At 39.9% G+C, this 22,712-nt stretch overlaps 3 protein-coding genes across 5 annotated transcripts in view; 1 reads left to right on the top strand and 2 right to left on the bottom strand.

Moving 5' to 3' along the window:
• LOC136694219 (zinc finger protein 850-like) overlaps positions 1-22,712 on the top strand; it is a 517,486-nt gene that overhangs the window by 429,735 nt on the left and 65,039 nt on the right. The gene's annotated exons all lie outside the window — the stretch shown is intronic.
• Positions 884-9,981, bottom strand: LOC136694230 (uncharacterized). 3 transcript variants are annotated; one of them, XR_010802156.1, is made up of 6 exons: positions 9,905-9,981; positions 9,157-9,246; positions 6,111-8,047; positions 4,098-4,220; positions 2,108-3,427; positions 884-1,413 (listed from the first exon to the last, which is right to left on the bottom strand). XR_010802156.1 is itself a non-coding variant. In XM_066667623.1 (5 exons), the coding sequence occupies exons 3-5, from the start codon at positions 7,576-7,578 to the stop codon at positions 3,249-3,251; spliced, it is 1,770 nt and encodes a 589-aa protein (XP_066523720.1). In that variant the 5' UTR covers positions 7,579-8,047; positions 9,157-9,246; positions 9,905-9,981; the 3' UTR covers positions 1,436-3,248. The 3 variants fall into 3 exon arrangements, 1 of the variants encoding a protein (XP_066523720.1); XR_010802157.1 differs by having other exon boundaries at positions 2,747-3,427; XM_066667623.1 differs by lacking the exon at positions 884-1,413 and having other exon boundaries at positions 1,436-3,427.
• Positions 9,057-11,435, bottom strand: LOC136694005 (histone-lysine N-methyltransferase set-1-like). The gene is made up of 7 exons (XM_066667327.1): positions 11,318-11,435; positions 10,962-11,124; positions 10,681-10,873; positions 10,442-10,558; positions 9,905-9,994; positions 9,157-9,246; positions 9,057-9,068 (listed from the first exon to the last, which is right to left on the bottom strand). Exons 1-7 carry the CDS (start codon positions 11,433-11,435, stop codon positions 9,057-9,059), a joined length of 783 nt encoding a protein of 260 aa, XP_066523424.1.

The following is a 22,712-nucleotide window of genomic DNA, read 5'->3' as shown; positions in this document are numbered from 1 at the left end:
TTTACTAAACTGCACTGTACTGCATTATACTATAGTACATAGGTGCTAAGTGAGGTTCTGATTTTTTGGTGATATCTGCATTCACCATTTCTATGTTTCTGTCTTTATAAGCATTGATGCCTCTGCAGAAGATGGATGACTTGGACGATTAGTCAATGATGATCACAGACATCCAAACTGCACACATCAAATCCCAGAGTACAAATTTGTCAACAACAAAGTGCACACATACCCGCATAAAAGGAAATTGGGAACGTATGACATAGATGCTACTTTTGGGGACACTGGTTTCCAGAGGGTTTAGAGAGATGATGTTAACTGATCTGCATTTCATTTCAAATAAATTAAAAGAAAATAACTTAAGATTTTTGATAATTGCATTCTTTAAACATATGAAATATTTACTTGACTATGGGGACATGTATTTTTAACAACATAAACGGGGACAAACCCTTATACACACGCACACATTTCAGAATGAAGACTTTACAGGACCTGAGGGTCACACTGGGGACAATTTTAAGAGAGGTAACAAAGATTCATAGACATCCTAATACTTGTCATACTATTTATTTAGTATACATTTTCTTTTATTAGATTTATTCTAGATAAATCTTTAGATCTATTTTAGATTTGACCGTGATGTTTATCTGAACACCACGCTTTGGCAAAACACATTTATCTTTCTTTATCCATCTGGTGCAGCTTATCTTTCATCACTCCTCTGCAACACAAACTGAAGTAGCTATTAGTTAATTACTTCTGTTAAATAGTCATATTACTACTCTCTTAGTATGGCAACAGAGATTAAATAATCTGGGTCTGAAAGTCAACAAAGTGCTTTTAATAAGATGGCACAAAATTGTATAAAAATATTTTTATACAATTAAAAAGGAAACTTGAGTCATTAAATTTCCATATAATAGAGCACAATTCCACACCAAACCCCACTGTGAATGAACCACTCTCAAAAAGTGAACAATGCAATGTTTAAAAACTGGTAGAATATATTCAATATTAACAGATATAATATAACAGATATAGTATAATAATATAACAATATTAAAAAATATAACAGGGTTCTACTGCGTGTTACAATTTTGCAGAAGTATTTAACATAGTCTAACCAAATTAAAAAAAGCATACCACTGGCCATCTATTAAAACATGGCACAATTTTGCACTTAAAAACAAGTTTTGTTAACAAGTTAACAAGTTTGCCTTTTTAAGGCAGTTATTCGATTTTTTACATAAAATTTAATTCCAGTCCATGATCTTTTTTGAAGAGCATGTGGTTCCGCATTCAGACACTGTAAACAGTCTTTCTTACCAGGAACTTTACACATTCGAATGAATTTCATCAAATGCCGTTCAACAGCTTTTACCTCAGCTTCATCCCATTTCTGTGGCAGTGCTAAGAGAAAAACAGAAAATACGAAAAATATCAGATGCTAGGACACTTACTGAAAATAATACATATCAAATGTTCCTCAGCCTTATCACCCCAGTTAACACTAAAACATACATACATGCATACATTTATTTATTAATTTTTTTACACACAATCAAGTGCATTTTAAACTAAAAGGCTGCATTGCAGTGAATTTCTATTTTGGCTCAGCAAGAACTATCCTGCAATATTATTGGCTGAGAAAGAAGGAGATGAAGGTTCAAAGTGAGTGAGAAAAACTGTGCTTTAAGATCATACAGTACACTCAACCCATAAAAGCCTGCTAGTTAGACCATTATCAAGATCCATTCTTCATCTTTGTGTCTACACAGCTCAGTTTAACACGTGGAAGATATTAGACTGGTCAAGTCAATCATTTGACTTTAATCCAATAGAGCAGTATTTCACCTTTTTAAAAAAAGATTCACTGCCAAATTGGGCACCACCAGCCACATTGGAAGATGTGTGCAAGGACGGTAGCCAACATGCTCATAAATACTTAAACATTTCGCTGGGAATGTAATAACCTAGTCTTTTAGGGAGAATACAAATGGAGCTGTCAAAGACAATCTGGGTTACACAATTTACCTCAAAAGTCTTAACCATTAGCCTCTACAGTCTTCCCTAACGCCAAATATAAAAATTAATTAATTCATACCCCTTCCTGGATCAGGGCCTTCTCGTGGCAGAAGGGATTGTGTGGTCTCATGACCTCCAGGGCTATGTCGTCGGGAGCTGTTAGCTCCCAGTAGGGTCTCCCATGGCAAACAGGTCTGGAGTGAAGATCCAGACAAACAAGATCCAAAAGCATTCCTATGAGTACACCCATTAAAATTCAGTATACCCTGCCCGGGAAAGGGTTACCGGGACCTACCCCTGGAGCCAGGCCTGGGGGTAGTGTCTGACGGCGAGCGCCTGGTGGCTGGGCAGCCCACGTAACCCAGCCGGGCTCAGCCCGAAATGGCAACGTGGGAGGATCATGTAGGCTCACCACCCGCAAGATCCAGAGTAGGGGTGCGGTGCAATGCCCATCGGGCACAGAGCGCGGGCGAGGGGGCCCCTGGCGTCATGGAACTTGTCAGCGGAAACTGGTTCTTGGTACGTGGAACATAACCTCACTAGGGGGGAAAGAGCCAGAGCTGGTGCGTGCGGTTGAGAGATACCAGCTAGATATAGTTGGGCTCACCTCTACACACAGTGTAGGCTCTGGAACCAAACTCCTCGATAGGGGTTGGTCTCTCTCCTACTCAGGAGTTGCACAGGGTGAGAGGCGCCGGGCGGGTGTGGGGATACTCACAAGCCCCCAGCTGGCGCCTGTACAGTTGGAGTTTGTCCCAGTAAACGAGAGGGTCGCCTCAATGTGGCTCAGGCTTGCAGAGAGGAAAACTTTGACTGTTGTGTGTGCATATGCACCCAAGTGAAGGAGTTCAAGTATCTCGGGTTCTTGTCGAGTGATGGGAAGAGGGATGGTGAGATTGACCGTAGGATAGGTGCAGCGTCTGCAGTAATGCTGTCATTGTACGGCACCGTTGTGGTGAAGAGAGAGCTGAGCCATAAAGCAAAGCTCTCAATTTACCGGTCAGTCTACGTTCCCACTCTCACCTATGGTCGTGAGCTCTGGGTAATGACCGAAAAAACAAGATCGCGGATACAAGCGGCCGAAATGAGCTTTCTCCGACGGGTCGTTGGGCGTACTCTCCGTGATCGGGTGAGGAGCTCAGTGACTAGGTAGGAGCTCAGAGTAGAGTCGCTGCTCCTTCGCATTGAGAGAAGTCAGTTGAGGTGGTTTGGGCATTTGATCAGGATGCCTCCTGGACGCCTTCCACTGGAGGTATACCAGGCACGTCCAACTGGAAGGAGGCCACCGGGGTTGACCCAGGACACGCTGGAGGGATTATTTCTCCCGGCTGTCCTGGGAACGCCTTGGGATCCCCCAGGAGGAATTGGTGGATGTTGCTAGGCGTCTGCCACCGTGAACCTGAAATGGAGAAGCGGAAAAGAAAATAATGATGATGATGATGATTAATTCATACATTGTCTGTAACCCTTATCCAGTTCAGGACGGCGGTGTGTCCGGAGCCTACTCTGAATAATTGGCCGGGGCAGGAACAATGTGAGGCAGGAACACACCCTGGAGGGGATGCCAGTGCGAAACACACACTCACATTCACACCTATGGACACTTTTGACTAGCCAATCCACCTACAAACATGTGTTTGGAACATGTGTTTTTTGACCATGGGAGAACACTGGAGCATCCAGAGGAAGCCCACACAGATACGGGGAGAACATACCAAACTCCTTACAGACAGTTGCCTGGAGCGGAACTCAAACCCACAACCTCCAGGTCCCTGGAGGCGTGATTGTCGCCCAAATGTAAAAATATTTAATAGAAGTTTGTAGAACATTAATAATCTCTATCTGTCTGAGGTAATTAACAGCAAGATAAACAGGTTTAATAGTCAGAGATAACTTCAGGTGAGGATGATGCTATATGTAGCTACGAAGTGTGTGAGGGGATTCATAGATTGAGAAGAGGTGGTAGTGCAGAGAATGTATCGTTCAATGCATGGTAAATGTTTCACAGAGCAGATGTGAATGATTGGAAAAAAGGGGAAATATTGGTATACTTATTGGTATAATCTTACCTTTGTTTTTACTGATGGGCATCACTGACGATTCTTCTACAATACGCTTACATGGGCTCCCAACTGAAAGATCCTCTTCCTCACTACTCGAAGTAGGGTTGTCTGACAGTGCATAAACTTTTTCTAAGACAGACACCATTAGATATTAGACCAATAACATTCCAAATTAAATACAGACACCTCATTTGAGATATCTAACATTAATAAATACAAATACAAATAAATAAAAATAAATACATTTACAAGTTTGGTTTAACTCCAACTGTTCAGCAATCTTAAGAAAACACATTCATATTGCCACTGATAGATCCTGGACCGCGAGTAGCAAAACAACTAGGTATCAATGATCCATTACAAAGGGAATTAATTGCCAATTGTGACTGTGGTTCAAACAAAATTAATTAAACAATTAAATAAAATTAAATCTAATTTGTCTCATCTGAACACATCACTCAATTGAATTTGCAGCCACAATGACACAAAGGCATCTTGGTGTCAAGATCATAACTTGTACACTGTTCAGTATGATGCTTGCCCAAACATGCTATACAAGTACTATTTTTCAATTATTGCAATTACTTACATAAATATAAAATTGCACATATTATATGGAGATGAATCAATGACAAATATTTGAATATGAATTTTCAATATTTGAATTATATTTGTCTGAATATATTACATTTGAATTATTTTTGTATGGCATTTGATAAACTTGAAATTTTGAGGTGGTGAAATATTCAGATTTGAAAAATTCACAGATTACAAAAATATGAATCTAGGCTAGAGGTCAACCAGCGGGGATACCAGGAAAAAGTAAACTTCCACAGAGAGGTCGATTGCAGCATTAACCAATCACAAATGGGACAGTTCGCCTCGTCGCTTCGTGTCCATCACTATGGCTCTAAACTGTTTAGCCAAGCTCTGCCCAACATTACACGGTTTTACTGGATGTTCGGGCAGAAATGTGTTGAAATTTGTTGAGATTTTATCATAATTGCTTATTCGTGTGTGGAAGTGATTTTGTGACACGCGTCTTTCATTTTTTGATGGAAAGTCAGCTCCTCTGTCTGTAACCCACAGACCTTTTTGACGGGTTCACCGCAGCTTTTCTGTTTAACTTTACAGAAAAACAGGAGAGATCTCCAAACTAAGCCACAACACCAGAGAGTGAGTGGTTTGATTAATATTTTAACAAGACTGAATCTCCATTACAAGCACTGTTTTATCAATCAGACCTGTAATGTAAACATAAATGCCCCGTTCCTTCATCAAGTATATATTATTTTTGGTTAATTAAATGTAAAGGTGCTTGCGCTTAATGACATGTCATCAGTTTGCAAGTTTGAGTGACATTCAGCAGTGTCTTCCGTTTGGTTTTGAAGACAGGATTTTATCATGAACTGTCCTGAACTGCATGACGTTTATATCACCAAAGCAAATTAAACAGAGCACTTGCCTGAACTTAAGCATGTTTTTAAGAAAGACACAAATGAGACTCATTTACACGTGAAAACTGTCAGATCTGGAATACATTAATTAAAACGGTGATATGTTTAATGTTACTAAACGCAAACACTTTTATATAACCAAAATATGGTACGGGGCATATTGGGGAGCTCATCATTTATAAAGAAATACTTACATTTCCGTAAATTTCTGATTATAAAGCATTGGTGTGTGTAATGGATCGAGGTCCACTCACCTCGTCTAAAATTAATGAGAGAGTGTGTAAATTGGTCAGCAGTCTGTATTTTTCCAGTTAAACACTGCGATCGATCTCTCTGTATAAATTTACTTTTTCCTGGGAATCCCACTGGTTGACCTCTGGCCTAGATTTGTATTTTTGCAATTTGAATTTTTTCACTGATGTTTTTCACTCTGAATATTTTTAATGTGAAGTTTTCAAATCTGAATATTTCACCACCTCAAAATTTAAAGTTGATAAAATGCCATACAAAGATTATTCAAATAATTATGTCACTGATTTAGCTTCATATTATTTCCACTTACCATCCGGATTGATGTTGATATCATCCAATTTCTTTCCTTTGAAATCAGTCAAAGTTCCCCTCTCCATTGCCATCAATACTTTGCTCATTTTTGCAAGCTGAAGTGTTCCTTCTGGCAGTCTATAATATTCTCTGTGAATGCGTATGTCATGTCCTAAGAAATCAGCCAACTGGTCAGCTTCATTTTCTTCAAGATTCAAAACTTTGGACATGGTCGCAATATGTTTCCTCAGTTTTGTTGAAGACAAAGCTTCAGGACATTTGGCACCACATTCATGAGCAAATTTGTGAATCGAATCTCTCCCTCTGAAGGCAGATGATGAGAATGGACGGGCAAAAAAGAAAAGATTATCAGCAGGAACTCCACACTTCTCACGAGTTTCTAACAGCAGCTCCATAGAAGTAACCATTCCTGGTTTAAGAAGAACTGGAACTTTTCGCCCTCTTTTGCCTTTAATTTCAATGCGTGTAAAGTGGTTACACAACTGTCTCTCAATTTCAGTCAGGCTGATGGCAATGTCTTCGTGCAGCTTTGTCTGGTCTCTTGAAGTGAAAGAAGTCAAAAGCATCCGGGACACTTCTCCCTCTCTTCTTCTATTAAAGAGTATAGCCTGAGCAAGTGTGACACACGCAAGGTCAGAGTAAGCTTTCGCGCTGGGACAATTCTTGAGTTCTCTTTGTGCTTCTGTTTGTTTTTTTTCCATGTACAAGTGCAAGAGCCTAACATCTTGAGTAAATGGTAGAAGTTCTGGCGTGTTAAATTTAGCTTCTTTTAAGGTTCTTATAGCTCCTGCTGAAATACATTCGTTCCATCTTGCCTGATGAACATGCCTGAACTTTTTGGCAGATTCTGCCAGGTCATGATGTCCATCAATTAAAGAATTGGACTCCACAATACTGCAGATTTTCATCAGTGAGTGGCCAAGTTTAAGAGCCAATGATGGAATGTGGTACGAATTCTTCTGCTCATCATATCCACAAACAGCTCTCACAGCAGAGACAACATGGGGAAAGTTTGCAGGGATAATGAAGTCTTCCATCTTTATTAGAGGAGTTGTCTTTCTTGCTTCTTGTACCAGTCTGGCAAGTTCCCTTAATTTCTGTCGTATGTAGTCATGTTTACTTTGGTCAGATCCCATTCTCCTGAATAAATGTTCACCAAATTGCAAAATGCATTTGTCACTCTTCACAATAAATGAGACCTCATCATAAGTCATGTGACAGAGAATATCTTTTAGGCCTTTACTCAAGTCAAGCCCAACTGGAGTTGAGAATGCACAAAGAGATCGGACATACTTTCTTCGACCTTGGGAGTCATTGTTATCAGCTGGCTTAAATGGACAGTTTTTCACATGTTTCCATAATGTTTTTTTTTTAATACAAGCCTTGACAGTGAATGCAGTGTATAAACTGCTGTGATGTTTTATTTTGCTTTGGACGATAGCATGCAACCATGTCCCCGGATCCATGTCTAATAATTTCTGTGTTGTGTGCAAAATTCCCTCGCTTTCTAAGTAGGTTTAGCTGCAAACTACGCTGTTTGGAATTTCTGGGGTATATGCTTGCCTTGACAACATCAGATTCGTTGCGATGGACAGATAGTAAATGACGTGCCATTTTAAAGACTGCCTTTCCACAAAAAAGACAGTATTGCTTTTTGTCATAGACCCGTTCCTTTTTGGAAGATGATGTTGCATGTATTACTATGTTACTGCTAAAGGAGCTGGATTCAGTGTGTTCTGTAGTGTTCTGCATTTTGATGGACACTGAAAGTGCTGGGAGTTGTTCACTGATGATTGACTTTCTTTGAAGAAACGATAGAGGTTCACTTTCATCCAATTCATCCGATGAACTGCTTGAAGAATTCGGGACATAGTCCGGATCATCGTAGTTTGACAAACCTGATTCATCTGATTCATCAGATTCTTTTTTGTAATACTGTGAAAAAATATAGAAATATACATCAGATAATGTTAAAAGAAATAAAAGTTCATGGCAATCCATTTTGTTCATTTATTTTTTGTAATGTTACAGTAAAGTAAAACTTCACCATGTTTTTAAATCTTACATATGACCCAAAAATTACATCACATTTAAAAATTACCATGATGGGATAAAAAACTATTTTAACTGTGGCCTATTTGAATTGACTGTTAACCTATTTTACTCGGAAAAATCAACAAGGTTGGTGTGAGTGCATCAAAAGCTACCACAATATGATGTGTTCAGGAAAGGGGTTACAATAGCCACATTTCAAAAATCCAGCCACTCCTGAACCAGAAAATAGTAGCTGGTTTGGTTCTCAGTGCTCCAAAGTCCTCTGTTCATATTAAAGTCAAATTTGCATTTCATTTAGTAATCAAGGTGCTAGAGTCTGGAGAAAGGCACAGAATCAAATGTGTCTGAAGTCCAGTGTGAGGTTTCCACACTTTGTGATGGTTTGGGCTGCTGCTGTTGACATACTGTGTTTAATCAAGTACAATATCAACTCAGGTGTCTACCAGGAGATTTTAGGAGTGGTCACACTTCTATCTGCTGACAAGCTTTATGGACATGCAGACTTCATTGTCTTGTAGGACTTGGCATCTGCCAAAACTATTTCCAAATGAAGCCACAAACTGATTGCCTCCATGCCACACTACATTAACAGCAATTTGAAGTAAAAGATCCAGAAACAAGTAGGGAGGCTAAAAGTGAATGTACTTTTCTGATTGAGGTTTATTCTATATTATTCTAATAATACATAATTTCTGAAATATGACATTAATTAAAATGTCATTTTTACCTTATTGAATGTACCTTACTGAATGTGTAGTGTACCTAAGTGAATGAACTTCTAGACAATGTTGTAATTTTTGGGACACAATTCAAGTGATGGGCATCACTCGAAGTTAATGAAAGCTACTTGTAGAATGCATAAAACTTGTATTCTGTGTAGTATAGTGTACTAGTATACTGCCTAAAAGGACAAATCGGCAAACCTAGCTTAATGCAGAAATGTCACATAAATAACGAGACACTGATATGAGATAGGAAAGTCGTGTTACCTTGGCCGACTCTGATGCTGAAATGCCAGACCTGCGTCCTGTAGTCTCAGTCAGGGATAATTCATCGCTCACCTCTTCCTCACTTGGAAACTGCAAACAAAAACAGAGAAACACTCATAATCACATCAAGACAAATCATCATTAGAAATACCCTTATGTTACTCAAAGACTACAAAAGATGAACAGCGGATCTGCTGAAAAACGCCATAAGGAGGACTAGTGAAAATACAAACCTTCTGACTGTATTACCATTAACTGTGGTAAAGCGTCACATTCTGAAACTTTAGCACTGACATAGTGAACAAAGTCACAGTCTTGTCCTCCAAGGAAAAGGACACTCCCTTACAGTCAGAATGGGGACGATACACACACACACACACACTTGAAATCCTGGCTGCCATTTATTCAAACACCTTGGGCTCAATAAAAACATGCATTCACACACAAGTACAAAAACGGGGACGTCACATCTGTGTGGTTAAAACATATCGTGCTCCATCACATTAGCAACATACACCTTAAACTCGACAGTACGACATGCACATTTAGAAGCCGTGAGTTTTTCCCTGTTCAGACTTTCTATATTAGCAGACCAACGCTCAGAGGAAAGCTTCAAGAAACAGACACTACTAGTACACTAACAACCACTCCTGTATACTGACCAATATGAAGCAATATTGATCATAGCCTTTTGAAACAGTATAGCGCACAAGATAAAGACACAAACAACACAGTAAAGATCTGTTACCTTGGTGGACACTGATGCTGAAGGAGCAGGCCTGCTTCCCATAATCTCAGTCGGAGATAATGCACTGCCAAGCTCTTCCTTACTCAGCAACTACAAATAATAACAGAGAAATACTCATGACGATCTCAGAGCACTGGCTAAACACGACCTTATCACAAAAGAAAGAGCGATTAAAACATGGATGAGGAAATATAAATGGGAGGAATGGATTGCAAATATTCTGATGTTATTGTCCATTAACTGTGGCAAAGGGTCAGACATTCTTACTACTCTAGGTCTGAAATAGTGAACAAAATCACAGTCTTATCATCCTAGGGAAGGTACCCTCCTCTATAGTCAGAATGGGGACGACACACACTGTTCAATTCCAGACTGACATTTACCAAAAGCAGTGAGTCTACACAGCGTATCGTCACACTCGTGTGTGGTCACAAATGGGGACGCTGTTCCACTCTTTTCTTTCTGCTGAATTCAAGGCTTGACTTAGATTCATTTCAATCGTGATTTCATCCCCTCTACAACAATTCCAGTTCTCACCTTTCTTTTCTTTTGTTGGGGACGATCACCCATCACTGCAGATGGCTCAGCCTCAAGTTGCAGCCCTGCTTGCTGTCTGAACTTTGCTAGATTACCATGTAGATTCTGTTTTTTGGACTTTACAAAGTGATAGACATATTTATAGCAATATCACATCCACATAAAAAAGGTTTGAGTATTCATATGATAATCAGATACTCATAATTACTTAAAATAGCCAAACAGTCTGGAAACATTACCTGCTCCCTCCAAGGCCAGTCTCCATCCCCATAATCATAGTGAAGCTCTTCACCTGGTATTATATCTTTTAGTGAAAAGAGGCACAGATGTGGCTTGCCTTTGACTTCAATAGTTTTCATCTTACAATTTGGATGTTTTGCATTCTCATTAACCAGCCTTCCCAAAGAATCATCTTCCTGAGAAGCATCCACGCTGCATTGAGATAAACACAGAACAATTTAAAAAATCTTAAATATAACCAGTTGCTATCATATGAATGCAGATATTTCAAGGCACTTACCACCAGCACTTTCCCTTCCACTGAAAATCAAACAAAAAAATTTGTTCCTCCTCCGTATAATAAGCCATGCGACAGCTGCAGTCTTTTTGTGTTATGAGTTCACCCCTGTACTCAAGGACAAAATCGCCCTTAGGTACAGCCTCCATGGCAAACACTCCACGACCTTTAAACATAAGTAAACATTATTATTATCTCATTACTGGACCCTCTCATCTTCAGAAAAAAATGACATTTTGGAAATAACGTGGATGACTAATATTAATATTATAATATCACAGTACAGGGGAAAATAGTAAAATGTAGCAACTATAGTCCATGTCTAAAAATACTTCAAACATCCAAATTAGTTAACATACCTTTGTGAAGACCAATATAGCATTTCTCAAAGCCTGGTTTGTCAAGCGCTGCTCGGACATAATATTCAGCCTCATCTTTTGGTCTAAGTCGTCTTTTTCTTTGACTTGAGTCAACCATTTTTGAAAGTCTAAAGCAATAGATTACAAAAGCATTGAGTGAGTAAAAAATTGAGACAAATCCACCTCAAGACCAGCTTTTGCTGGTAAATACAGTTGGTCCAAGCAGGTCTCTGATGATCAAGGTGTTTGAAAAACTGGTCATCTAGTGGGGGAAAAAATACCCTATTCTGGTATGATTATAGGTTTTAATCGTTAAACAGTTTAGAACTTGACCATTGTATAGTATCTTTTCAACTGAGCTTTAGTTGCATTAGCTGATCGACCAGAATGACCAACCTGACCAAACTAGACAACGCTTCTGAAAATAGCTGCCAGCAAGAGCTTGTCCTGAGCGGAACGTTCAGCACTGATGCTGCGCATAACACAAACGTGTATAGAGTAGTCTTTTATTACTGGTCCCAAGGCAATACTTTAAGTTTGCTTGTAGCCATATCTCACCATGTTAGCGAGTGATAAAACTATATGCATTTTTTTTATAGAGGCGTGTTCGTTTAGAGCAGTTTATAAACGGCGATAGGCGCGTTTTCTCGTCGTTCGCAAGAACGGTGATTCTCGATTTTAAAAGAACATTACGAAAAAAATATAATAGTAAAAGGTGACGCCCTCAAATCACCTCCTCATTATTTTACTAGTAACCGAGGGAGCGCGGAGACATTTTACTGTCGACTCTAACCGTTCCCAAAATGGCGCACCCAGAGCGTCGTAACTGTTGTAGTGTTATATCTATGTGCCTATGGCTTCAGCTCCACAGGTGTACACAAGGCTTCATCAACTTATGGGTTTTTTTTTAATTCGACCAGATATATTTAGTCAAAATAATGACACAAATTAAGTATACTCAAGCTTAAGTGCTCTAACTTTACTCAAATTCTCAAGTTATCCTGACGTATTTGCTAAGTAGAGGTTGTGACGCAGTTAGCTAGCTACATAAAATGCTAACGCACCAACCGTTGATACCCCCTTTGCTTTACAGATCACATAACCCATAAACTCTATATTTGTACAAAACCATTTACCACAATAGTCAATAAACTAACTACAACTAAATATATGCATGCGAAATGTGTTAATAATAAAATAAACCTACAATTTGCCTCACACTTACCTCTCGTGATTTCTTTCTCCTCTCATGACTTCTCCTCGTTGACGTTGAGCGGTAAATTTCCACTGAGGGACGTTACAGTTGTGGAGGTACGGTGGGGGAGGGGCGTCAATATTCATCAACAAGAAATGACTCCGTGGTACTGTTTTTTATGTCAGTTGTAGTTTTTTTCAAGACCCATGGCTTATATTTGTGAATTTAAAAAGTCATTTTTATTCTACTCAATATACTGTTTATTTCCATCTATAATCATAATAGCATATCACAGCAAAAATGACACATGCATGTCTGCACTATTATTAGATTAGCCTGACTATATTTTGGCTTAGGGAAAAAAATAAAATAAAAATAAATAAATAAATAAATAATAAGAAACAGGCCTGCTGTGTTATTTACTCATTTATCAGCACTAACCAATAACCTTAATAGCACATGACTAAATTATTTCCTTTCAGTTCAAAATGTTTGTAAAATGAATAATAATAAAAATTATTACAAATAAAAAAAATGTAATAATTTAACTTTTACCAACTTTTTTAATAATAATAATACATTTTATTTGTAATGCACTTTACATTTCAAAGAAATCTCTTTGTTTAAATACCAATAAATGAGGGAAATCAACAAAAAATTTGGTTTCACTAGAACATTGGGCAACTTTAGTCCTGGAGGGCTGGTTTCCTGCACAATTTGCACTATTCCTGCTTAAGCACCCATGATTTAACCCAGTTGTTAATTGCCAGGTTTAGTTGAGCAAGGAAACTCACAAGTCTCCAGCTGGAGGCTGTACAGTGGGAGTTTGTCCCGGTAAACGATAGGGTCGCTTTAATGCGGCTCCTGCTTACAGAGAAGAAATCTTTGACTGTTGTGTGTGCATATGCACCAAACAAATTTTGGCTTTCTTGGAGGTAGTGAGTGGAGTTCTAGAGAGGATTCCATGCACTGACTCTATTGTTTTGCTGGGGGACTAGACTTCAATGCTCACATTGGCAATGACTGGGGAACCTGGAGAGGAGTGATTGGGAGGAATGGCCTCCTGATCTGGACTTTAGTGGTGTGATGTCACTGGACGTCTGTGCTAGTCATGGTTTGTCCATAACGAACACCATGTTTGAACACAAGGTGGCTCATAAGTAAACTTGGTACCAGAGCACCCTGGGCCAAAGGTCTATGATTGACTTTGTGGTTGTGTCCTCTGATCTGAGGCCACATGTTTTGGATACTTGGGTAAAGAGAGGGTCTGAGCTGTCAACCGATCACCATCTGGTGTTAAGTTTGATCCGATGGCGGGGAAATCTGCCGGACAGGCCTAGTAAGCCCAAATGTATAGTGAGGGTATGCTGGGAAAAACCGGCAGAGGACTATCACCTCTGAGAGAACTTCTCACATGTTCCGGAGGAGGTACGGGAAATGGAGTCTGAATGGACCCTGTTCTTGACTTCCATTGTGGAAGCAGCTGCATATGGCTGTGGTCAAAAGCTTGTCGGTGCCTGTTATGGCGGCAACCCAAGAACCCGTTGGTGGACATTGGGGAGAGGGAAGCTGTCAAGCGGAAGAAGGAGGCTTTTCAGGTTTGGCTGGCTCTGGGACTCCGGATTCAGCAGGTGGGTACCGGCTGCAGCTGTGGCAGTAACAGAAGCAAAATCCAGAGAAGGGAAGGAGTTTGGAGAGGCCATGGAGGATGACTTCCAGGCGACGCAAAAAGATTCTGGAAAACACTCTGACAGCTCAGAAGGGGGAGTGGGGACACTGTCTAAGCTGTGCTCAGTAAGGATGGTGAAACTCTGAACTCAACTGAGCATATTGTTGGGTGTTGGAAGGAGCACTTTGACAAACTCCTAAACCCAAAAGACATCCCTCCTGTACAGGAGGTAAGGCCAGAAGTGTCTGGGGGGTCAGATTCCATTTCCTTGGCTGAAGTCACTGAGGTGGTGAAAAATCTTTGCAGTGGCAAAGCCCCAAGAGTGGATGCGATTCACCAAGAGTTACTAAAGGCACTCGATACTGTGGGGCTGTCTTGGATGACGCACCTCTACAATATTGCATGGACCTTAGGAACAGTGCCTTTGGATTGGCAAACCGGGGTGGTGGTTCCCCTTTTTTTTAAAAAGGGGACCAAAAAAAACGTGCCCATTATCGTGGCATCAAACTTCTCAGCTTCCCTGAAAGTGTAAGCCAAGGCGCTGGAAAGGAGTTCAATGTGGGCATTGGACTCCATCAGGGCTGTGCCTTGTCTCCACTCCTGTTCCTGATGTCCATGGACAGAGTGGCGAGGCATAGCCTGGGACAGGAAGGCTTCCATCAAGGGGCTCAGGAGCTGGCATCTGTGATTTTTGCGGACGATGTTGTTGTTCTGGCTTCTTTGTACGGTGGCCTCCAGCGTTCATTTAAGCAGTTTGAAGCAGTCGGTATGTGGATCAGCACCTCCATGTCTGAGGCCATGGTTATGTCCCAGAAACAGATGGCATGCTCCCGTCAGGTTGGGGGTGAGAACCTACTCCAAGTGAAGGAGTTCAAGTATCTCAGGTTCTTGTTCACGAGTGATGGAAAGAGGGATAGTGAGATTGACCGTAGGTTAGGTGCAGCGTCTGCTATTCAAGAGAGAGCTGAGCCATAAAGCAAAGCTCTCAATTTACCGGTCAGTCTAGCTTTCTCTGACGGGTTGCTGGGCATACTCTCCATGATCGGGTGAGGAGCTCAGCGATTAAGGAGGAGCTCGCAGTATAGTCTCTGCTCCTTCGCGTTGAGAGGAATCAGTGGTGGTGGTTCGGGCATCGTATGAGGATACCTCCTGGACCCCTCCTACTGGAGGTATACCAGGCACGAACAACTGGAAGGAGGCCCCGGAGTAGACCCAGGACACACTGGAGGGATTATATCTCTCGACTGGTCTGGGAACGCCTGGGGATCCCCCAGGGGGTGCTGGTGGAAGTTGCGGGGGACAGAGATGTCTGGGCTTATTATTATTATTATTAAAAAGACAACAGAGCAGCCCTCAGTGTATGAAACCTTAAAATTTTAAAAATGGGGACCTCAAAGTGTGTTCAAGAGCAGGAAGTGTAATACCATCACCTTCCTCTGGGGACACTATATGTATGAAACCTTAAAATGTTACAAATGGGGACATCAAAGTGTGTTCAAGAACAGGAAGTGTAATACCATCACCTTCCACCGGGGGCACTATACTGCACACACTTTTGTCAGGTGCGCACACACTTCTCGGTACACAAATCTAAAAAAGGTCTCTATTGGGGACTACTGAGATTTTCATACAAAACACTGTTTTTAGGTGTTTGGTAACTGTGCTAACTGTTTAATTGCTAAAAAAAAATTGGGGACTTGTGTGTTTGTCCCCAGTTGCATTGGCGTCCCCAAACGACTGGTGTGTACTCTGGGATTTGTCAACAATTCAAATGAATTAAGCCAAATGTGCAATTTCTCCACACATTCTATCATGTCCAGTGCTATGTTCACAGGGCAATTACAAAAACATTCCACAGTAAAATTTCTTCATCTTCAGGATATTAATAGTCTGTCTTCAGTGAGCCTTCCATATTTTTGAGACACTTTGAAAATAAAGAGATAATTTTCGCGGAATGACGCTAAACGTGTAGTTTTTCCACTGTATGGAGGTTATGTTGTTATATTGCCATCTAGTGGCTTATTTTAGCCATATATGGCACAGATGTGGTTGTACTGTGAAACAAGCACTTCGGAAGTGAACTTGGAAAATTTCTTAAGGTGAATTTTCTGTTCCACCTTAAACGGCAAATAGGAACTATTGCTCCATTTAAGGTGGAACGGAAAATTCTAATGTTAGCCAAGAAGCTAACGGGCCAGCAGTATTCGCGCTGTGGTCTCGCGCGAGTGTCCTGTCAGAGCCGTTTAACGGCACTTTTTCCAGTTACAGTAAAATGACAGTTAGAAGATTATACCTAACGCAATCATGTACTCAGTAAAATTGGCGAATTTGTTAAAGAATATATTGATTGTTAATGGTAATAAACTGTTCAGTTTCGCTGTTGAAATGAAAACCGGGGTGGGGTGGGGGGCGCTTTGGGGTTGGTTTAAATTGCAGGTTACCAGGAGTTCTGATTATCTATCTTACCCTTATCTATTTGATTTCTCATTCAGAGATATTAGTTTCTTTGAACAAGGCACATAACTGCTCCAGGTGTGTTCACTGACCCTAGTGTGTGTTTCTGTTCACTGTCACGGATGAGTTAAATGTGGAAGGCACATTTCGTAACACGTACAATGACCAATAATTCCACCAAATCACGCTGCACTCAAGTCACTGTAGCACTCCACTAACATTTGTGTGTGTTTAGTCTACATTCATCTCAGGTGAATTGAGTGTTTAATGAATTATGTCTGTGTTAAACTGTTTTTGTCAGTGTTTACATTGGAATTGTGAACTAACTGACAGACACAGGACGTGCTATATTTTTGACGCAGCAGTTTTCTCTGTGTTTAGGTTCTGTTGCCTCCATGTGGCAGATTGGATGGGTCAGAATCACATGACTACAGCTCAGTATCGTTAGTTTAAAAAGGGACACTACACCCACACACACCAGGACATTAACAAAATTAAAATAGAATGACCAGAATTAAAAGAAACATCAAAATAATAAATATTTGCAAGATTTACATTAATTAGATTCTGAATGTGGAAATTGATTTAATTTTCCATTAATTCCCCAGCTCCACCCGTTGCAATTTTCATGCAGAAACAGTAATTCATGATCCTGACACTGTTCCTCTGTTAACTTTTTAACTTAAAAATTTTTTACAGGTTTTTCCCAAGAGAAAAACCAGAGGGAAAGCTCTGGTGGAGAAGAAGAAGATAGAGTGACCCAGGAGAAAACTCAGGAGCCTTTACCAAAATACCGGCCAGACTTGCACAGCACTCTGAAAAGAGAAACCCAAGACTGAGCACTGAGGTGTGTGTTGGCTTCCCTTAAGTAGGAGTAGCCCAGGTGGAACCAATTGCCCCAAATTAAGAGTGCACACAGCTCCGGGGACCTGGAGGTTGTGGGTTCGATTCCCGCTCCGGGTGACTGTCTGTGAGGAGTTGGTGTGTTCCCCCCGTGTCCGCGTAGGTTTCCTCCGGGTGCTCCGGTTTCCTCCCACAGTCCAAAAACACACGTTGGTAGGTGGATTGGCGACTCAAAAGTGTCCATAGGTGTGAGTGAATGTGTGTGTGTCTGTGTTGCCCTGTGAAGGACTGGCGCCCCCTCCAGGGTGTATTCCTGCCTTGCGCCCAATGATTCCAGGTAGGCTCTGGACCCCCCGCGACCCTAAATTGGATAAGCGGTTACAGATAATGGATGGATGGGATATATATATATATACACACACACACATTTTATTTATTAATTTTTTTAACAGTATAACTTAATGATGATGATGATAATAGTGAGCCAAACTGGGCTGGTATTTTAATGCTGGCAACATTGGTCAGTATTCGTCAAGCTTCTTAATATAAGTGAGTTTCAGGATTTCTTGATGCAAGTCAAAGTAAATAAGAGATGGATCTGATCTTAAGTCAACACTCCTACTCTGATGAACTTCATGAACATGGACCACACGGCAAGAAAAGTTATTCACAATTATTTCTAGAACCATCATCTAAATTTTCATGATTGTGACAGTCCTATTTGCCACTTGGTGTTGACAGATTCTGCTGCACTATTGACCCTAGTCCATACACTTGTATTTACATTTGGTAATTATAAAAGTTTTAACATTTTGTTTTTATATATATATATATTATATTTCCTTTTTGTTTAGTGGATTTCATCACTGCCTGTAAGCATTAGATAGAATGAAGACACTTATATTTACATTAATTCTTCACTTATGGCAGCCAGCTCCTTATTTTTTATTGATATTTATCAAGCTTTTTATCGCTGGCTTTTACAAAGAGTCCCACAACTTTGTCTATTCTTAAGGTCAGTTTAGTCAAGTATTCAAATGTTATTTAGAAAAGTTAAAGTTAAAAAAATCAATCTCTTTCTTTCTTCTTTGTAGAACCATTTGAAGACTCCTTTTATGCTTGGACATTTCGAGTGAAGTGAACCTCCAAACAAATATGAAACTTCACATCGAACAATATAAGATTTGCTGTCTAACAAGACAATAGTCGGTTGCCTCATACCAGCAGTATTTTCTGTGTGCACGAAACTAAAAAGGAGGAACAATGAACTTTATTTTAATAATTGGGAATAGTTATTTTTCATGACTAGTATCTCCATGATTAAAAAAATAATAATTCATTCTTATGGAATTTGTTCATGTGTTCATATGTACCATTGCCTCATAACAGGAAATATACAAATCAAGCAAATGAAGACATATTTCAAAGAAGTAATTTGGCTTTGACTATTTTGGTTGTGATTAATGACTAATCTTGCCTTGCATCCTTGATTCTACACACCTCAAACTCATTGTACACAAGCACTGTATTTAATGACTATATTGTTTGTATACCTTCATACCTTCACAGCACCCCCACAGAGCAGGTATGATTTGGGTGTGCATCGTTCTCAGCATTGTTGTGACACTGATATGGTGGTGTGTTAGTGTGGTATAAGTTGATAAGATGCAGCTGTGCTGCTGGAGTATAAAATTATATCTGCTCTGTAGGTGTCCTAATCATTTAAGAACAGGATGAAAAGTGGCCAACACAGTATAGACCTTCAAACATGTGTATACACCTTGTAGAAGAAGAATATGTTCATGAGACCTGGTCAAAAATTGTAAGTGATGTGTGGTTAAGTACCAAAACATGAGAAATTGTGCTGGTGACTCATAACTATTTCTGCTCTTAGCCAAGAGCTGATTCATAGATATTTAGTAGCAGCAATTTGGTATGTTTAATAGAATAGTTCCATCCTGCTCACAAATTACACACAGTAAAAAAAATAAAAATGGTAGAGGTACATTATTGTCACTAAAGGTACAGTGTAAATGTGCCTTTAAACGTTACAGCAATGGATTTAAAGTCCAGTATTGTTCACTAAAGGTACATTAAATTCTTTCATTACAATATTTAAATATAAACCCGTGTAAAGAAAATGTCCTGGAGATAAAATGGGGTGTAGGGATTATATAATAAAATATATAATATGAATATTCAACACAATTTTAAAATCTACCATTATAATAGAATAAAGCACAAAGTTCCCTAAAGAAATCCTTGAGGGTACCCCTAGTGACAGTTTTTCTGAGTTTATAAACTGACAAGCTGTGGATGGAGCAAATAATAACACAAATATACCTTTAAAAAAAAGTTGCTTGATGTTATTCATCTGTCCAGTTTCATTTTATTAATCTCTGTAATGCAGGTTTTCCAAATATATAGAAAGTAATTTGTCCCTCTTGAAACACTGGAATGTCCACCACTCCACTTTAAAAACTACTGTATGTAGAGTCGAAACTTGTCAAGGTGAAAATCCTTTGTTTGAACACTTCGGATTTTCTCCTATCTTTATCGCTCGTGTCAGTATGGACTTGGTATTGAGCGCTGGGTTTGGTAGTCATATTCAGAGCTCACTGTTGCTTTTCTGGCGTCGCCGCGATGCAACGGCGATGAATATCACGCTCCGGTTTTATATCGCACCACCGATGTACAGGTGATACACACACGACGTTCGAAATTGGAACGCGATGTTTTGGCGATATACTGATATAAATTCGACGTCTCATGGACGTACATGTGCTGTCTGGGAAAGAACCCCAAATCAAGCAAACAAAAAAATAAAACTCCGTAGACCTAAAAATATGCTGTCTGTACATGAGAAAACAACCTCTTTAGATGTAAAAACATTCTGTAGACATAAAAGAAACACCTCTCAATACAACAACACGCACATACTTTTCGTCTGTACGCGTCATATTTTTAGGTGTACAGGCGTTAGGTTTAAGACGATTTTGGCCCCAAATGCATGCCATACACGTTATTTTCCGGCCCACTGTATGGAATAACCACGTGACTGAAAACAACCTATTGGAATGATGCTCTGGACTGAGGACTGTCTCTCTGGGGACTGTCCAATAGGAGAGCAGCTGTTATGATTTTCCAGCCAATCGTGTGAGAGGGGGCGGGCGGCGTTGTGGTGTGTGTGTGTGTGAGAGAGAACGAGCGAGAGAGAGAAGCAGGAGGAGAGCTGTGTGTTGGAGAGAAATCAAGTCCTGTTTTTACTGAAGGTAAAGATGTGTTACACCCCGTTTATACCGTGTTTTACTGAAGATAAACGCGTTCAAGATATTTACACCTCGTTTATACCGTGTTTTACTGAAGATAAACGTGTTTAAGATATTTACACCCCGTTTATACCGTGTTTTACTGAAGATAAACGTGTTTAAGATATTTACACCCCGTTTATACCGTGTTTTACTGAAGATAAACGCGTTTAAGATATTTACACCTCGTTTATACCGTGTTTTACTGAAGATAAACGCGTTTAAGATATTTACACCCCGTTTATACCGTGTTTTACTGAAGATAAACGCGTTTAAGATATTTACACCCCGTTTATACCGTGTTTTACTGAAGATAAACGCGTTTAAGATATTTACACCCCGTTTATACCGTGTTTTACTGAAGACAAACGCGTTTAAGATATTTACACCCCGTTTATACCGTGTTTTACTGAAGATAAACGCGTTTAAGATATTTACACCCCGTTTATACCGTGTTTTACTGAAGATAAACGCGTTTAAGATATTTACACCCCGTTTATACCGTGTTTTACTGAAGATAAACGCGTTTAAGATATTTACACCCCGTTTATACCGTGTTTTACTGAAGATAAACGTGTTTAAGATATTTACACCTCGTTTATACCGTGTTTTACTGAAGATAAACGTGTTTAAGATATTTACACCCCGTTTATACCGTGTTTTACTGAAGATAAACGTGTTTAAGATATTTACACCTCGTTTATACCGTGTTTTACTGAAGATAAACGCGTTTAAGATATTTACACCCCGTTTATACCGTGTTTTACTGAAGATAAACGCGTTTAAGATATTTACACTCCGTTTATACCGTGTTTTACTGAAGATAAACGCGTTTAAGATATTTACACCCCGTTTATACCGTGTTTTACTGAAGATAAACGCGTTTAAGATATTTACACCCCGTTTATACCGTGTTTTACTGAAGATAAACGTGTTTAAGATATTTACACCCCGTTTATACCGTGTTTTACTGAAGATAAACGTGTTTAAGATATTTACACCCCGTTTATACCGTGTTTTACTGAAGATAAACGTGTTTAAGATATTTACACCCCGTTTATACCGTGTTTTACTGAAGATAAACGTGTTTAAGATATTTACACCCCGTTTATACCGTGTTTTACTGAAGATAAACGCGTTTAAGATATTTACACCTCGTTTATACCGTGTTTTACTGAAGATAAACGCGTTTAAGATATTTACACCCCGTTTATACCGTGTTTTACTGAAGATAAACGCGTTTAAGATATTTACACCCCGTTTATACCGTGTTTTACTGAAGATAAACGCGTTTAAGATATTTACACCCCGTTTATACCGTGTTTTACTGAAGATAAACGCGTTTAAGATATTTACACCTCGTTTATACCGTGTTTTACTGAAGATAAACGCGTTTAAGATATTTACACCTCGTTTATACCGTGTTTTACTGAAGATAAACGAGTTTAAGGTATGTACACACTGTGTAAGAATGATTAAGAAAAGGGGTGGGATTAGACACTTTTAAGGGGGGAGCGACCTCTGAGAGGGGACTTCCGGGTCGCGATTGCGTTTTGAGAGGCTTCCAGGTTGAGACAGGAGAGAGGAGGAGGTCGGGGCCTGGTGTGTGTGCGCGTCGGACTGGGGACCTGTTGCGGCCGTTGTTGATTGTGGGGAGCGGAGGTGAAAGGGTGAACGGCCCTGGACTGTGATATTTTCCGGTGGGCAGAGGAGCGTCGGGCGTGGAGGAGTTCATCGGGCGCTGCTCGAAGTGGAACCTACGCAGGCTTTGTCTGGGGACCTTCCAGATTGAGCCGGGTCAGTCCGTTCCTGGTCAGACTATTTTTATTGAGTCCATGCTGATGATGATAAACTGTGTGTTGCCCGTCTTGTGGTGTATTTAGGGGACTAATTATTCATACTGACTCTCAGATTTTCACAACTTCT

The sequence above is a fragment of the Hoplias malabaricus genome, chromosome 4 (assembly GCF_029633855.1).
Source record: "Hoplias malabaricus isolate fHopMal1 chromosome 4, fHopMal1.hap1, whole genome shotgun sequence".
Taxonomy (NCBI): domain Eukaryota; kingdom Metazoa; phylum Chordata; class Actinopteri; order Characiformes; family Erythrinidae; genus Hoplias; species Hoplias malabaricus.
This window is presented reverse-complemented; position numbering and strand designations above follow the sequence as displayed.

What these genes read in the sequence shown, in the direction of transcription:
- LOC136694005 (XM_066667327.1), bottom strand. Translation starts at nt 11,435, where the DNA reads ATGGTTGACTCAAGTCAAAGAAAAAGACGACTTAGACCAAAAGATGAG. An exon ending in ACTGGCCTTGGAGGGAGCAG is followed by an intron (nt 10,559 to 10,680) that starts GTAATGTTTCCA and finishes CACTTTGTAAAG; the next exon opens with TCCAAAAAACAGAATCTACA. An exon ending in CAGCATCAGTGTCCACCAAG is followed by an intron (nt 9,247 to 9,904) that starts GTAACAGATCTT and finishes TTTTGTTTGCAG; the next exon opens with TTTCCAAGTGAGGAAGAGGT.
- LOC136694230 (XM_066667623.1), bottom strand. Translation starts at nt 7,578, where the DNA reads ATGGATCCGGGGACATGGTTGCATGCTATCGTCCAAAGCAAAATAAAA. An exon ending in TATCAACATCAATCCGGATG is followed by an intron (nt 4,221 to 6,110) that starts GTAAGTGGAAAT and finishes TGTCTGTCTTAG; the next exon opens with AAAAAGTTTATGCACTGTCA. An exon ending in GCCCATCAGTAAAAACAAAG is followed by an intron (nt 3,428 to 4,097) that starts GTAAGATTATAC and finishes TCTCCATTTCAG; the next exon opens with GTTCACGGTGGCAGACGCCT.